The following is an 18,196-nucleotide window of genomic DNA, read 5'->3' on the forward strand; positions in this document are numbered from 1 at the left end:
AAGCCAAGCAAGGACATATCTAGACCAACCCAGAGCTTCAGTAGCAAAGTCAATAATTCAAGAAGGTTTATTCTCAATTTCTAAACTGATGTGAGTCTAATAGTCAAAGATAATCCAAGGAATAATTGTGAATACGCAAAAACATTTCTAAAACAAAGACAGGAGAGTAACAAAAATGGACAAATTCACCTGGAACGCACAACTTGCAATTCCAATTTTATAAAAATCCATTTTAACAAAAAGAAAAGGATATTACACATTACGGTTCAAATCTTCATGCAGTTTAGAGGGGGAGAGTAACCCAGGTTATAGTACTTTCATTTGCAGCCTCGCCAGCAGATTATTGTAAAATGATACAATTCACAGATGTGTCCTAAACGCCTCACATGTAAACTATCACTAGATGCCACCATTTACCAATGCCCCTTAATGCCTCACATTAGTTAATGCAAGCGTATATTTGGGAGCTTGTCTGTTTGATTGACAAGCCTGTGGTACAATAAGGTTTCACCGTCAGTGGGCGGGCCAACGTGTCCTCGGTTTTCCAATCAGATCTACCACTTGCTCCTCTTCAGTTTATGCAAATATGGTCACTTCCAGTTTCCAAAATAGCAAGATGGCGACAGGTTGCAGACTGACAATGTTTTCATTTTCCCTTCCAGCACCCACATTGTTGAACTGGAAGATGTATGTGCGCCTATCTGAGCACTAATGGGTGTGTTGGTCCTAACATGAGGTGCTTTCAGGTGCATTGTTAGTGTATTGCACATTGTTATCCCGATTTCTAAACAGTATGGTAGTTTGGAGAGCCCATGAACCAAACCTTAACCGTGCTACAGACTGGTGTGTGTCTTTTCCCTCTTTGACACTGACCTTGCATGGCAGTTGACCAAAGTCCAATCTTTTTGTGATGGTACCTGGCAAAGACTTGCCCTAGTTAATAGAAATCTAATCACTGAATAATCTGGCATGGCGGAGGGCCCACAAAATGACTAGTGATGTCCCATCCTCTCACTAAATACTCTACATGCTCCTCACCTCCACCAAAATTTAATTTAGTTTTTTTCTCAAAAAGGTTTATTTGACCAAATTGTCAGTGAGGTTTCAGGATGGTGGCGGCACTTTAGTTCACCTCAATTACTTTTGCAACTATTTATTTTTGTTTCTTTCTACTTCTTGACTACGTTCTGTATTTGGTACTTCATAGTACTATATTGAGTTGATGAGTAATTGTTAGATCTATGCAGTTTCACTCTCCGCAAAGCTAAATTGACAGTACAGGTCACCACCGTTATGGATTACAGTCTGCGAAGTTTACACCCGATGACATAATCCCTTCAGGCAGTATGAGCTGCAAATGAATCACTGGAATATTGCACTTTGCAACATGAAACATGGTAAAGTTAAAAAGTGCACTTTTGTTTGACGACTGTGTCATCATGTGCTAACAATTATGCGGTTGTTTGAATTTTGTCACCTCAGAAAAACACAGGTGGCCTTACTGGCCTGGAAATAAATGCTGCTAAGCGTTCATGCTGGATCACTCGAAGGACAAATAACTAATAAATACATGCAAAAGTAGTGTTTGAAAACAGATTCTTACAGTCAGCAGTGTCCTTCAGGAGGGGGTGGAGCAGGCCTCTCGGTGATCCATGGTGGAGACTCAGCCTGGGGGAGGAATTGAGACCAACCTGAATGACTTAAATTAATAGAGCTGCTATTGGTCTCTGCATATGAAAAACATTAGTCTCTTAATGTGCTATCTATTTTCAATTCTGCTGTCCAACAACAGAGTAAACCCTGGTTGCTTTAAACAGCTTACATAAAACAGTGATTTTGAATGGATGCAGTAAAAAGCCGGACGCTTATAATTGCTTTCTCTTTGTTACGCATTGATACAAAAGCTGAACAGGTGTAAATATTTAAGGCCAAAGAAGCTGGCTGGACAATAAGTCCCTGGATAAATTCAAGCAGAAACCCCTTCACTATAAATATACCTGTCCTTCAATAATCTTCTGATGAGAAGGTTCATTAGTCCCTGGCTGGGGTAATTAAGAATGGGCTAATCACCTTCTGTCCCCATCAGTCGTCAGAGCCTCTGTCCTGTTGGTGAAAAGCTCCAGGACGGTGAAGCCTCGCCCCAGAGCCTGATGGGAGCCGTCTGGCCTGGGTGACAATGACACCAGCTCCAGAACCACCAGCGTGCTGGGCAACAGCAGAGACGTATGGAAGTACAGGACCTGAGGGAAACGTATACAAGGAATGAAACACGACATTATCAACACTACAACTTTATTTTATTTAAGATGCAGCTTGGATTTCATCTTGTTCCAAAAAAAAAAAAAAAGAGAGACCTTGTAAGCTTTCCTGGGGAGAAACAAAGAAAGTTGCCAACAAAACACGCAATTCACCAGGACGTTGAACTGGAGCTTTTGCAGGTATAAGCAACATTTAAAGCAAATAAACAAGTTATCCAATAAATCCTCACACAATTCCATCAAGCCATAAAACACTGATGTTTTCCATGTATTCCAAAGTTTATAGTCTACACACCATTTCAATGAAATGAGATTTTATTTTACAGTAAGTATATCAGTCCCTGATTACCCTAAAACCTTAACTAGATGTGCTCAAGCTATAGTAACGGCCAGTTTTAAACTTGTCTTAGTGATACTGCTATCATTGCTCAAGTTCTTTCATTGATATACTCGCGTCATACGTCACGCATAGATTTCATTAACTAAAAAAACTGAGGGTATGAATGTGTACATGGTGCCACACAACACAACTAGTGGAAACTCACAAAGACTCCCACACACATTGCATATGTACACACGATGCTAACAACTTGACAAGCGAGAAATTTCAATGCCTTTACTGAAATGTACGCTCCAGAGGTTACAGCAACCACGACCGTCATACAGCAACCAACACAACCTGGAGACAATCATATATTGGACTGACATTAGGACCCTGGTCTGTCAATAAAGCAGCTCAGCAATAAAGGAAAGAAAATATATACACGAGTCATTTATGCCAAAGAGAGACAGGAATAAACAACGAGTTAAAAAAGTTGATGTAATATATCCTCCACACTTTGCATGTATTCTTTTCGTGCAAGACAAAGTGAGCATATTGCAGAAAGATGACGTGTACAATAATAATGACCAATCGACAGCATGTTGAGATTCACTTCAGGGAAAAGACCTATAAGCAATAACAGATGGTACATCGTCCCATGGCACCTCGGTTGGCTTGAAGCATCAACTGTTGCTGTCTTTTTAAGTTGCTGCAGTCCAAAGATAGTCAAAATACAAACAGCATACACACATTGAATTTAAATGGTGAGTCTGAGGTCTTGGAAACACCAAAAATGTCACTATGTTGGTTTTTTTTTTTTTTTACACAAAAAAGTACAGCATTAAAAAAATATGTGAAGGTTGCTATGATTACATAACAATTTACATATAAAGGCTTTAAAGACCGTGGAAATAATTGGGATTATTCTTTTGTGTATAAGGCACATGCCTGTCTTCACTCTGCCCAGGTCAACATTTGGGAGTTGTTGGAAAAATTAATTTGAAGAGAGAAATGCTGCTACGATACCACAGTTAGCACAAACCTATTTGGTATCAACAGGACTAATGCGGGAGTCTCTTCAAGTGCAATACCACTGATGGCCCCTAGGGGCTGGCTCCAACACATTTCTCTCGTGAAATACAAAGTCAATGAATTCTTTCTGCAAGTCGTTATGATGCTAACGGCTAAAGTCACGCATTCTGAGCAGTGTTCTGGTGGTCCTGCTGAAAAGAACTCCAAAATGGATTAGATCAGAGGTCTTCAACAGGGGGTCCGTGACCCCTAGGGGATCCGCAGAGGTACTGCAGGGGGTCAGGAAGTTTTTGGTTGATTAGACAATTTTTCATATATTTGTTTTGATTTTGGCATTGGTATCAGTTGACAAGGTATGTTTATAAATGGCAGTGGCACGGCCAACCTACTCACTGTACCTTGCACATGTTTAAAATTTTAAAAAATGAACATATGAACCTGTGTATTATTTTAATAGCTCAGTATTGAATGCACAATAACAAGGTATGTTTATACATGGCAGTAGGCCCAGTTTAATATAAAACACAATTTTATACAATATACACTGCTCAAAAAAATAAAGGGAACACTTAAACAACACAATGTAACTCCAAGTCAATCACACTTCTGGGAAATCAACCTGTCCAGTTAGGAAGCAACACTGATTGTGAATCAATTTCACCTGCTGTTGTGCAAATAGAACAGACAACAGGTGGAAATGAGGCAATTATCAAGACAACCCCTATAAAGGAACGGTTCTGCAGGTGGTGACCACAGACCATTTCTCTGTCCTCGTCCTTTCTGGATGATGTTTGGTCACTTTTGCATTTTGCCAGTGCCCTCACCACTAGAGGTAGCATGAGGCGGTGTCTACAACCCACAGAAGTTGATCCGGTAGTGCAGCTCATCCAGGATGGCACATCAATGCACGCTGTGGCAAGAAGGTTTGCTGTGTCTGTCAGCACAGTGTCAAGAGCACAGAGGAGATACCAGGAGACAGGCCGGTCCACCAGGAGACATGGAGGGGGCCGTAGGAGGACAGCAACCCAGCAGCGGGACCGCTATCTGCTCCTTTGTGCAAGGAGGAACAGGAGGAGCGCTGCCAGAGCCCTACAAAATGACCTCCAGCAGGCCACTAATGCGCATGTTTCTGCTCAAACTGTCAGAAACAGACTCCATGAGGGTGGTACGAGGGCCCGACGTCCACAAGTGGGGCCTGTGCTTACAGCCCAACACGGTGCAGGGCGATTGGCATTTGCCAGAGAACACCAAGATTGGCAGCTTCGCCATTGGCGCCCTGTGCTCTTCACGGATGAGAGCAGGTTCACACTGAGCACATGTGACAGACGTCTGGAGACGCCGTGGAGAACGTTCTGCTGCCTGCAACATCAACCAGTGATGGTCTGGGGAGGCATTTCTTCGGAGGGCCGCACAGCCCTCCGTGTGCTAGCCAGAGGTACCCTGACTGCCATTAGGTACCGGGATGAGATCCTCAGACCCATTGTAAGACCATATGCTGGTGCAGTGGGCCCTGGGTTCCTTCTGCTGCATGACAATGCTCGGCCTCATGTGTCTGGAGTGTGTCAGCAGTTCCTGCATGATGAAGGCATCGATGCTACGGACCGGCCTGCCAGTTCCCCAGACCTGAATCCAATCCAGCACATCTGGGACATCATGTCTCGTTCCATCCACCGACACCACGTCCACCACAGACTTTCCAGGAGTGGACCGATGCTTTGATCCAGGTCTGGGAGGAGATCCCTCAGGAGAACGTCCGTGGTCTCATCAGGAGCATGCCCAGGCGTTGTAGGGAGTGCATACAGGCACGTGGAGGCCACACACACTACTGAGCCTCATTTGGACTTGTCTTGAGGAATTTCCACAGAAGTTGGATCAGCCTGTGATCTGATTTTTCCACTTTTATTTTGAGTATGATTCTGAATCCAGACCTCCATGGGATAATTATTTTGATTTCCATTGATCATTCTTATGTTATTTTGTTCTCAACACATTTCACTATGTCATGAATAAAGATTTTCAACTGGAATAGTTCATTCATTGAGATCTAGGATGTGTTGTTTAAATGTTCCCTTTATTTTTTTTTAGCAGTGTATGTAGTAGGGGGTCCCTGCTCCATCTCTCTATCAGTTTGGGGGTCCTTGGACTGAAAAACGTTGAAGACCCCTGGATTAGATATTAGAGATATGTTTGGGGGCGTGCCTGATTTGATTGACATGGGCATAGTGTCCTCAGGATCTGTCAGATCTAGCCCTCATTCATGGCAACACCTAAAATGTAAGACGACAGGCTTCCCCAAACCAGTGGTTGACATCACGGTGGGTTGCCACTTCAATCATCTTCCCCGCAAGCTACATTCATGAAAACTAGTGACAGGAAAATGGTGACAAATGAGATAGATGTAGCTGTTCAGGCTTTTGTAAGTCAGGTTCCAGAGGTAACAGCTCAAACAGGCACATTTCTTCCATTGTGGTTGAAAGACTTGCTCCTTGTAACTGCCAGAGATTGTTTGTCTCCATTATAATCCTGAGACATACACCTTGTTAGGCTTTATCCTTTTCTAAGAAAGATGAATAAAGCCTTTTTTCATCCAACTGTTATGCTGCTTTTTCATGCTCTGTGGTCACACCAAACACGCTGGTGTTGATATTCATATTGCAGGTCTCTAAAAATACTGAGCCAAACATCCAGTGTTGACAGGGATACCTGATTGGTGAGGATGCGACATCAAAAATCTCACATTCAAGAGGTGGATATGTCCCCCCGGTGCAGAGGCTCTTTAGGATTATGTGGGGGGGGGGGGGGGGGGGGGGGGGTTCACCTCGCTATTTTTATACGAGTTCAGAGGGAGACAGTCCAACCTTTTGGGGGCCTGTTTGTAGTCCGTGCCAGGTAGGTGCAATTGTTTACAGACTCTGCTGTGCAATTCAAATAGAAAATAATAGCCTACCTACAGCGGAGCCACACTGATTTACATGCACAAAGACCTGAATATGATAAAGAGACCTGCAAATTCTCTCTGATCCATTGGTCCCTGAGCACAATGAAGCCTGTTATTTTTCAAAACCATAAAGGAGAACATGACGGCATCAATAGAAAAAAATGGCATAAGTAGACATGAGCTACCTTGAAATACAGAAGCAATTTCTCCCAGCCCACTGTGGCAGAGCCTGTTCATCTTTAGACCTCGCTATCAGCCACCACAGGGCCGTGTATTCAAATTCAAAGCCTCTGAGGCGTTCCTATTTCAACCACATCAGACTTTTATCTCTGTGCACGGTGACTTTAAATTACTGGTTTTCCAAATACAAACACTGCTGAATACAAATGTAAAACGTGGGAGGCAAGGGTCTCGTCTAACCATGGTTTGATTTAGCTATTTGTCTTCTTGTTTTCTTGTTTACATCCTTGTCGACAAGGATGTTGAGACAAAGTAGGAAGGCTCACAAACTGGTGTGTCTGCTAAAATAAAAGTCTCCTGCTAAAAGTGATTCAATTTTAAAACATGTTTGTGCAAGGCCTGAACAGAAAGGATCGAGATTTGTGAGGAAACTGTCACTGATGAGATTTTGAGCGAAACTTTTGAGAGAAAATTATAATTTCGTGACATCTTGATGTTCCTATCTGTTCTAATCTGAAATCTGCCTCTCCACTCGGGGGGATGACGATGTAGACACCGGCCGTTTACTCTGTTGGCTGAGCCGGAAATCAGACAGATATTGTAGCAGCAGCAAACACTGGCTGAGCTGAGTGAGTAAAAATATCCGCCATCCCAAGATGCATGTCATTCAGTATTCATAGATTGAAAACTTTACTTTCACGCAGTTTATTTATTTATTTCCTTCCAACCTTAACTCGCAACACAAAGCCTCATCTTTGAATGAACTTCTCTTGAACCATTCCCAAGTTGTACAAACAAGAGATAGTGGATGGGGAGGGGGGTGGGGGGGTCTCAAAGCAATCCAAACGTGGACATTGTTCATGACGGATTTCCAAATCCAAGCTGGAATTCCTTTTTCATCTGCTCCACTGCTTTGATGCAACTCCAAATTGATTCTGGTCCAATCTCCGGCAAAAAATAAATAAATAAAAGTACTCCATCCCCACGGAGGAAATATCTCCCATATTCATTTTGCAATAATTCAGATTTACAGATAGATGTAGTCAAAGCTAAAAAATAAAAAAAAAATAAAAAATAAATAAATCAACAAAATCCGCTATGACTGATTATGAACATTTTCAGACAGACAGGCTGAAGGATGAAACACTTCTGACTGCCACTGCTCCTCTTTAGCTGCACCTAGCCATCAACTCACAGCTCCTCTCTCAGGTCTCTTTCCAGTATGATCTCACAGCTGGAGATTCCTTAGCTGGCCCGTGCTGTTCAGATCCTGCTTCAGAGCAATGGTGGCGCTTCATCTTCGACCAACTGCATCGCCCGAGTTGGTTGTCACAGTCAGGAGGCAGAAAGACTGAACGCGTTATTATCTTCGGCTCCCAGTAGATGTGTTTACGAGATTGCGTCTATTCCTACGCTATTTCCTGCCATGTTGATCTCTTCCTCAACACTCTGTTTAACAGTACTTACAGTTGTCACTCAGTAAAAGCCTTTAAATGTAGGGCAAGTAACATAACACCAAATATCCTTTTTATTATTAGTATTTGTGGGGAGCATTCTGTCTTTCTTTCAAAGTAGTGGAAAAGAGAAAACAAAACAAAAATGATGTTTAGTGCGAGCAGGAAATGAGGCCAGGACTGTCAGTGGAGTTTTGTTTTGGAAAACGTATTGATCATGTGGAAATGTTTGAAAGACTTCAGGAATTTTAAGAAAAAGAAAATTCTGAGTTGGACATTTTTACGGAAGCTGCCATTTTTTTTCCCCTTTGGTGTTTAACCCTCCGTGTAGTTCTGCGTATGCTAAGCAGGATGTGTGGCCTCCCGTCTTGGATTGGTCAGGCTGCCCTTCCTGTCGTGGGTTCTGATTGGTGCAGCGCCCGGTCCAGTAAGAGAAGACGGCAACGGACTGAACTATGTGAGGTGGATCAAAGTACCTTTCTGAAGCTAATTTGTGATTGTTAGTTATCAATGTAATTAAAGTCTGTGAATTTGTTTCAAGGTGCGAGAAAATACCGGGAGACCGGCCCAGGCTTAGGTTTATTTTGTCTTTATTCTGATTGTGGTCACATAGCAGAACTATGTTTTTGTTTAGATACACAAGGGACAGTTAGTATTTTTGTTTTCAAATCAGGTTAGTGTAGACAGACTGTATTATCATTACTTATTTTTTTTCTTGTAAGTTAGTTGATAACTATTTTTTTTTTTAAGTCTCTCGGTTTGCCCTGTTTCCCCTTTTAAATGTACAAAATTCCAAACTTTCTTTAAAAGAACAAAAAAAAATAACTTGCTAACGTGTTTTGCCTTTTCTTACACCTCCAGTGATGGAAATATATTTGTACTTACTTTCAAATAAACTATTCAACACTGACACTTGACTTGAAAACTAAATTTATACCATTTCACGACCAAAATGATGCTCTACAGCTTTTACCAGAACTTCACATTACAGCAATGTTATGAGATCTTGCTCCTTCGACACCACGGGAATCCTGGGAAATGTCATTGAGAGAACAGCTTGCATCGGCAGCAACGCCAGGCGCAGCATATGTCGGCCCTAATGAGAGGTTATACTCCGCAGCGACTGTCAACAAAGCAGTAATCGATTCTCGCAGGGGTAAATATCCAATCCCCGGAACTTGACTTAAAAAAAAAAAAAAAAAAAAAAAAAGAAATAGAGGGAAGAACAGCAATGGGGTGACATTAAAACATCATCAGCACGGAGGCATGTAGCTGGAAGTCACAATCACCACCAAGGAACAGCCTGTCTGCAGCCTCGGGGAGTGTGTTGGTGAGACGCCGTTGTTGGTGACAGAGGACTTAACTATGACAGGAAAGATGCAAATGGAAACACGAGGGTGCAATGTTGTGAGATTGAAAGCTACACTCGAAACGAAGGTAAAGAAAGAGCTATATTCTGGGGTAATTGTGTATTTTAACAAGCTGATTGGGTTCTCTTGACTGCTTTCTGTCTAAATCAGTTCTACAGTGAAGAAAATGAACGTATCGAAACATCCTACCGCATAACACAGTCGCTATTCTGAGCGGAACTAATGTATTGCTGTGATTTGTTTTACAGTTTTATCGTATCATCCTGTTAAAATGGTGGAATAAATGGCTATGGCTTTTGGAAAGTATCAGCAAAAACTTGTATAACGGCTTCAGACAGTCCAATGACTGGCTATTTGTTCTAAAGAAGCAATTATGACCCCTTCATACTGCAATCGAAGTATAAAAGCTGAAGCTAATTCTTTCTGCCCCCCCCCCCCCTCCTCCCCTCCACCCCTCCTCCCTCAAGATTGTCATTGAAATGCTCGAGTTGTGGGCAACTGGGCAAGCACTGAAAGCAGGGTGCACGGGGATTGCACAAAACAAAGAGGCTGCAAATGAGCATTAGTTTTGCAAAGGCAGGTCCCAAGCAACTGGAGTGTAATTGACATGGACCTGTTCTTCGACCCGTGGAGTCTTCCCAAAAGAAAAGCAAACGGGGCATTTCCATTTAGCGGACACACTGTTTGGGAGGCTGGGAGCCTAAGTGTAAGCTACCTGGGACTTGGATAACAGGCTGGCTCCCCGTGTCTGCATGCCTCGATCAGCTATTCACATGTTATGCATGTATCTGCAAGTGGAAGCTGACAAAAAGCTGTCAGCATAGCAGACAAATCACATGAATACACAATCAGGCTTCTGCATTATACAAGTGTTCACATAACTGTGAGCCGCTGCTGTATAACTGTGACATTTGTTGTATACCATGCGTCTTCACGCTGGGACTTTGTTGTCAAAAACTCAAAGTCATGTAACTCAGCTCATGAAGGCTTACAAAGTTAAGCAAGCATATGCACTCAGGAAGATTCTTGACCGCAATGCTTTGATACTAGTTTTGGCAGCATAGCCAACGCCTTGAGGTGGAGGGAAGTGAAGGGGGAGCGGAATAGAGCGAGAGGGAGCGATGCGGCGAGTCACTTTACGGGGACAGAACCAGCGGGTATCAGCAGCACAAATCCTCTTGGTGTGAAATTCTTTGACTGTCACCAGCACAGGAGAGATGAGAGATGGCGGCGTGGACGATAGAGAGGCAGACACAGGGATAGAGGTTTCAGGCTTCCTCAGGGCCCGTAAGGTCATGGATGGCAGCTGGGCAGATAGGACTGGTATGCATATGTGTGACAGTTACAGACTTTCAATGTGATGTCGTGGCAGGCCCAAAACTTTTAGGAATACTTAATGGCTCCTAGCAAATACTAGCTGCTTCTGCGTCAACTCCAAAATCCATTTAAAGGATAGATATGTCAGCCACCACTGGCTCATCTAAATACAATCATCTAAAGAGTAAATCTTTAACACATACAAGATGTCTGAATGATTAATGAAGAGAAACAAGATGGTAATTAGTCTGATTGTCAAGCCACTCCGGTCCCTGATTGTGTCTCAGTTAGTTGTGGAACTGAGTAAAGGCCTGTACTCAGACCTAGTGGATTTTTCCTCATGTGTTGTTGTACTATTCCCACTCATTAGAATGCCATCCTTCTTACCGTTTTACTTTACTGTGTACAGTGAGGCATATTGGGTCTAATTCACAAATATGTTCATAGACATGATCTTACTTGGTGTCAGGAAAATGATCACCCACCTGAGCAGCGGCGTCAACCAGGGGGCAGGTTTTTTCTTTTCCAGTGGGTAAATTTGGATCCTTGCAAAATTGACTCAAACATACCTGCATTTCTTTATCATAACACACTCCTGAGCATCTATATGTTGGAGAAGGACGATCACTTTGTAGCACTAAGATGTGTTGGCTTCCGAGTAAGCTGGATTCTTACAGTTTCTATAGTGATGAAATTTTGGCCCGTGACCAAAAGAGATCAAGGAAACGAGTAGCTGAAATGAGTTTCCTCCGCAGGGTGGCCAAGTGAGGAACTTGGAGATATGGTAAGGAGCTCCAGCATCCAGAGAGAGCTCAGAGCAGAGTCGCTGCTCATTTGTGTCGAAAGGAGCCAGTCGGGGTGGTTGGGGCATCTGATGAGGAAATCTCCTGGGCACCTTCCATTGGAGGTTTTCTAGGCACGTCAAACTGGGATGGGACTCCGGGGCAGACCCAGAACACGCCGGGGATATGTTATATCTCATCTGGCCTGGGGAGGAGCTGAAAAATGTTCCTGGGGAGAGGGAGGTCTGGGCTCACTTGCTTAACCTGCTGCCACCGTGACCCGACCTCAAGATAAGCGGCAGAAAATGGATGGGACGGATGGAAGACGTGCAGGTGGAGGAGGTAGATGGTGAAAACGCTGAAGCAGGGTGAAAGAGAACAAGACGTGTAATGGAGGTGATGGAGAAGTTGAAGGAAGAAAAGATGTTCTTTTCTATCACCTCGGTGACTGATTTGAGGACATTTTAAAAAGAGGTTCAGGTTGCATTCATGAAGGGAGTGAATGTTGCGCCCCCTCAGCTGAACAACGCAGCTGAAGTGTTAAAAACAAGTGGCGTAATATGTTAGAAAGGACAAAACAGAGAGAGGGGGGGGGGAGGAAAAAAAAAACGGTGGAGAACAAGAAAAAGCTGAGCTATCAGCCAAAGATGAGAGGACTGCAGCAATTACTGGAGAAACTGCCCAATTATGTGGAGTCCCTCCAAGGGTTGAGGGTGACAGTGATGTGAAGTACTTTCACAAAGCAGTAATTCTCATTTTTCAAAAATCTGCATCTTAAGCTATTATAGGCAACACAAAAGGTCAAACAGCCACGGAAATATTTAGAAATAACCAAGCTTTTATTTTGTTTGTAGATGAGGCTGCACATACACAACTGAACCTCAATATTCTCTAGCACTGATTCAAATGCGTCTGTACCGCCAAACTGGCATTGACTGTCAAATTCATGATCTTATTCACTTGTTGTTTGATCTAATAGCTCCTGGTTTAAATATAAATGTCAGATAATAGTCAACGTGAGCATGGGCAATAATTAAAGGGATGGAGAGAATGGAAACATTACCAACCAATAAAGACGGGTTTTGTTGGGTAGAAGAATCCAAATCCTTTTCAGTAGTGGCCTCATGCTTTTGTCTAAACTGATTATATTAGGTGATTGTTTGGCTGTACATTTTTCACTTTTTTTTTTAATAACGAACTGTGCATGGACCATTTGAATTAGCGCCACATTCATAAATTAAAAATACATTTAGGTACAGAGCGTCATCACATTTGCATGAATGCTAGGAGAGTGACAAATAGATTGTTGATATTTATGGTATTTAGTAAATAAAATTAGTAATATCAAATTATTTCAAAAGAGTATCCAACCGTAACCAACACATTTAATGAGCATTAAAAGCGCATGAAAACGTCAGGTCGATTGATTGTGCCCCACTGGCTCTATTTCTACTATCCTGCAGGACTGGATCGATAACAATTATCATGGCTGACCATCTTGCTGCATTAATTACACATCAACGCAACATCAATGCTGTACACTCCTGCGTATTTCTTTTACCTCCGTGAGTCTTTTTTCTACCACTTGGTTTCACAAAAGTCACTTTAAATAGTGAGCCACTGTGCCTCTTTGTGTCTGGCATGTTTTGGGTTCTGTCAATGTCAAGCCAAGCAGCAACATCAAAAACAAGTCAAGGTCGAGCAGGAAAGGACCGTTTGTCGTGTTGTTGACCAAGTTGTGAAGCATTTAAGACCAGTGAAATGTTGAAAATATTTATAATAATCTTTAATACAACACTCAGGTTTGTTTCCAGTTAAGTTGCTTAATTGGCGACAGGTATTATAATATGGAATTATGTTATTAGATTTATGTCATGAGCACAATAAAACATGCTCATGAGCAAATAATATCATTTTATACATGGAAATACTAATTTCCATCCACATGTTATAAGTCCTTGTGTACAAATAAAATTACCCACAGTTGTACAGACAGCTGTAAGCCAGAAGCAAAACATAGAGAGAGGCAAAGCGGCGCTTGCGTTTAAAAAAATAAGCGGTAATTAAATTCAGTACACAGCTATTACTTTTGACCCTGTGGTAAGTAGAGACTAAAAGATCAGCATAGCCAGTGCAAAGAGAAGCCACCACACACCAGGGACTTTCTGCTTGGCTCGTGATACAAGGCACACACGCTCTCACGCACTTTACTGCCGTCTCGCAGTTGAGCTGAGATCGTGCGAAACAACCTGAGTTTTGGCAATTCGTGTGCGGAAACCAAGGGAGGCGATAAACCTCTTACGATTGGTCACTTTAAACGCAATCCCACCCACATGACCTCCGCGAACCTTGATTGTCAGCTCCTGCTAACTGAGCGACAGGCGGGCAGTTTGGCCACCGGCCAGAGGTTTGTCATGTTATTGACGACAAGATTGGAATTGAAGACACAGTTGTCAGAGCGATGATGGCTTCGTCTGACATCCCAGAAATGTATTTACTCTGAAATGTAGTTGGAACAGGCTGGTTAATTAAACTCGGCTACACTTCAGCTTATGACTACTTTGAAACAGTTCACCTGTACATTCAGGGGAAAGCTCGTTTCAGGTATAAAGGCTGGCTAACGTTGGCGTTAACGTTACTCAACGCCAGCTGGATGATACTTTATACGGAATGTTTATATTATATTTCATGCTAATCTGGAAAACTTTTCCCAAATAGACCACTTTGGCCCAAACTGATCATCCACGGGTCCCACAGCAAGACAAGTCCACGGTATCGTTGAATCGATACTGAATATCTCTGAACAGTCTGTTATTATCTTAAAGAAACAAGCAGACCATTTCTCTCTGGATCAAATATGGGGGAGCTAGAAACCGAGGGAGATGCTTCCACTGATTCATGTGAGCAACAGGTGTAGAAAACTGAAGGGCCTGAGCGCGGAGGGAACGTGGACTCCGATTTACACGTGTCCGAACAGGTTGAAGAGATCACAGTCAAGGCTGGTCTGAGGCAGATGAGAAATTAACGAGCTAAAAAAAACAAACGGGCTATATTCTGACATTTTCCTTTAAGTGAACTTGGTACAGTACCGATCCAAACTGCTGTCAGCATCACCCCTGACTCCAATTTCCATAATACATACCTGCACACAATGGAAACCTCCTTATCAGCAAATCTCTCACCAGCCTTTTCTCTGAGTTCCTCGATTTCATCTTCTGTGCCTCTGGTGCTCGCTGCTTTGTCTCTGACTCCAACAAAAGTCTATAACATCTCCAGCTTTGCCAACAACAGATCTCAGCACTCGCGAGGTAAAGCCTTCAGTTTGTCACTGAGGTTCTGGTCTCCTGACATTTGGTAAATCCTGTCTGAAATACCCCACAGACAAACTGTGGGCACAGTGTGAATGCTGGAGATGCATCACAATGTGTGAGGAAAGCAGGAAATATACAACAATGAGAGAAAATAGAGGAACTCTGCCAGACTTTAGATTGAAAAGGATAAAGAAGGAATTGACGTGTCAAAGCCTGAAACAACAAAGTACAAGACAGACACATTCTCTGTCATTGCTTCTGTCTCAAAACACACACACACACACAATGATTTTTTTTTTTTGATTTTATACACTTTATTAATCCCCGAGGGGAAATTTCTTTGCATTTTCAATGCATTTCAATTTCAATGCAGACCCCAGGGAGAGCTGATAGCAGAATTAAAGGGACGAGCTCTCTCTCTCTGTGTGTGTGTGTGTGTGTGTGTGTGTGTGTGTGTGTGTGTGTGTGTGTGTGTGTGTGTGTGTGTGTGTGTGTGTGTGTGTGTGTGTGTGTGTGTGTGTGTGTGTGTGTGTGTGTGTGTGTGTGTGTGAGAGAGAATCTGTGAGTGTTTGTGTGTGGCGGTAAGAGTGGTAACAATGGAAAGAGAAATGAGAATGGGATGGAGAGAGAACAGTGAAGTAAGAATCAAGTCAATACGCACCGTATACAATAGATATAAGCCCCACACACACACACACACACACACACACACACACACACACACACACACACACACACACACACACACACACACACACACACACACACACCTAAAACCTCCCCTCATCTCTCCCTACTGTCACCTCGGCAGAAGCTCTTATGGCCCTCGAATTCCCTCGGTCGCACACACACACACACACACACACACACACACACACACACACACACACACACACACACACACACACACACACACACACACACACACACACACACACACACACACACCGTATATCGCTGTGTATTACGGGGCTGTGCCACTCTACAGTGTAAAGCTGTTAAGCAGCAGCTGCTCCGCTAGATGTCTGGTCCCCCCTGAGCTGAAATATTGATCAGTTCTCAGGCAAGGCAGCGCTCCCGCCGTCCCCATGTATAATTGAAGTGTATATCTCTTCGTGTGGAATGCCAGTTGGGAGAAGAAATTAAGCACCGAGGTAAGCTGAAGGCCCGTCTGTGCTGCCATACCGGCTCCTTTGTCCATCAATCACACGGCTTTTCACACAGGCGGTTTTCACAGGCTCGCTACTTCTGGTCGAGGAAGTGCCATGTCTCGTAAAAGAAAATAGAGAAAGGAAGACAGGACGTAACAAGACAAGAGTATAGGTTCATGTTTTACAGCTAGCCATTTATCTGAGCACTTAGCAGTTCAATGAAGGGTTGCACGATTCCTTTGGGCCGTTTTGGACCAGTGAGCATTCATACAGGAACACAAGTCAACACATTGGTCTTGCTGGTGTAGCTGCAGTATTTTTTTTTTTTAGCTGTTTTCAAAAAATCTTATGAAAATACCAAAAACCCAAAACCTGACAGTCCATCTGTCAATATTGTCACTTCCTTGGTTTGATTGCATTCCCACTTATATTAAACTAATAATAACTAAAAAAGAATTATAAAAATCTGCATAATTCCCCCTAAAAAAGTTGGCAACTGTAGCTGATGACAAATGTTTCTCAAACAGAAGTAGATTGTACTTATTTTCACAAGCGGATTGACACACTTTGGTCCCTTCTTGGCTGCTGTAGAAATATGGTGGTGCAACATGGTGGACTCCATGGAGGTCCCATTTTAAGGTAAAGAAAAACAGGACTCTTAGTTGAAAGCGATTAAACACTCATGAAATCATAGTTATGAATATTAGATTTCACTTCTGCCAATTTAGTCTTCTAAATCCTACGAACTGGACCTTTAAGGCTAACAACAATCACCAATTCGCGTTCCTGTTTTCTGTGCATGAAAGTTGTAAACCCAACAATACGTGTTCCACGTGGTGGTAATGAGTACTATTTCCCGTTAGTTACCGGTGTTCGTGGAAAAACAAGATACGAATCAGAAACACTACGCAGAGAACGCAGCGTCACGAGCAGGCCACCGGATCCGGTCCTCAAGAAGTGATTAGGGAAGTTTAAGACTCCCAAAGGTTGGCAGCACATCGACTCAGCTCATCATACAAGTATGAAAAACACCATAATACCGTGCTAGATATCGCTGTGCATGATACACATTGTGGATCCCCCCCCCCCCCTCCCAGCCCCCCGCCCCCTCCCCCAACAGACTTCAAAGTCGCAGTGCAGATATGAGTATCCTGTTTATATTAACGTCACCTGCTGTTTCAGACACGGCCAATGGGAAACGTACTGAAACGTTCGGAGACGGCTCGCAGGCATCAAACATTTCCAAAGCAGGTCCGATGCGTAGACACAAACACGCACACAGCGAGGCGGCACCGACTCCATATCAATCATCTGGCTCTCTGGTGTTGGGCGCGCGTGTTAATGTCATGCCACCAACCTGTCGTGTGTATGCACTGATTATTCCAACACATTTGAAGCAAAAGAAAAATATCCCCAAAGAAATGCATCATTGTCTTTCTTCTACATGCAACCAGCAGGCGTTGGTCTTAATTCAATCAACGCTCTCCAGTTCAGCGAGTTATATAAATCCACAACAAGTGGACGAGCCCATGGGCCACAAAATGGAAGCCAAGCATTCAAAATAAAAGGTGATAATTGCAACATCGGTGCAAACGGCACCCACACAGTTAACACGCTCCTTTAGTGATCCAAATAAAAGGTTCATTTAATAAAATAATAATCTGCTGCCAAATTGATTACACAGACAAAAACAAGTAGTGTGTCCACGGTGTTTTTCTAAATGACTGTGATAATGGGTCCATTTTTAGCCATGCCTCTACCAGCATGGCTCCGGGAGTGGCGATGTTACTCTGCTGGGTTGGTCTGTCCACCTCTTTGGCCCAATCTGTCAACAAGAATTAGGTGCATCACTATGAAATTCTGCACTGACATTCACCCCCCCCCCCCCGGAAGATGACTTTCAACTGACTTTTCCTTCTGACAACCATTTGCAGTTTAAAGTGAAACATTTGACAACTATTGGATGGCTTGCCATAAAAATTAGGGACAGACATCCATGTGCCCTTCACCGTGGTTATCCCCTGAACGTATAGCTCCTTCATCAGTGAGGGAGAATCTTTTGCATTCCCATCATTCGATTC

The 18,196-nt window shown here is 43.0% G+C and overlaps 1 protein-coding gene across 6 annotated transcripts in view; it reads right to left on the bottom strand.

Moving 5' to 3' along the window:
• nphp4 (nephronophthisis 4) overlaps window positions 1–18,196 on the bottom strand; it is a 182,060-nt gene that overhangs the window by 152,915 nt on the left and 10,949 nt on the right. For 5 of the 6 annotated variants that reach the window (XM_069694067.1, XM_069694066.1, XM_069694068.1 and 2 more), the window contains exons 3-4: window positions 2,071–2,240; window positions 1,604–1,668 (exon numbers count right to left, since the gene is read on the bottom strand). In XM_069694067.1, coding sequence (XP_069550168.1) covers window positions 1,604–1,668; window positions 2,071–2,240 — 235 coding nt within the window. Of the gene's footprint in view, window positions 1–1,603; window positions 1,669–2,070; window positions 2,241–18,196 lie in introns of those variants that run through there. The other variant, XM_069694070.1, reaches the window with a different exon arrangement.

Source organism: Brachyistius frenatus, unplaced genomic scaffold (genome assembly GCF_029030835.1).
Source record: "Brachyistius frenatus isolate BFR_SWC_R1_liver_20210118 unplaced genomic scaffold, ASM2903083v1 Contig_16, whole genome shotgun sequence".
Classification (NCBI taxonomy): domain Eukaryota; kingdom Metazoa; phylum Chordata; class Actinopteri; family Embiotocidae; genus Brachyistius; species Brachyistius frenatus.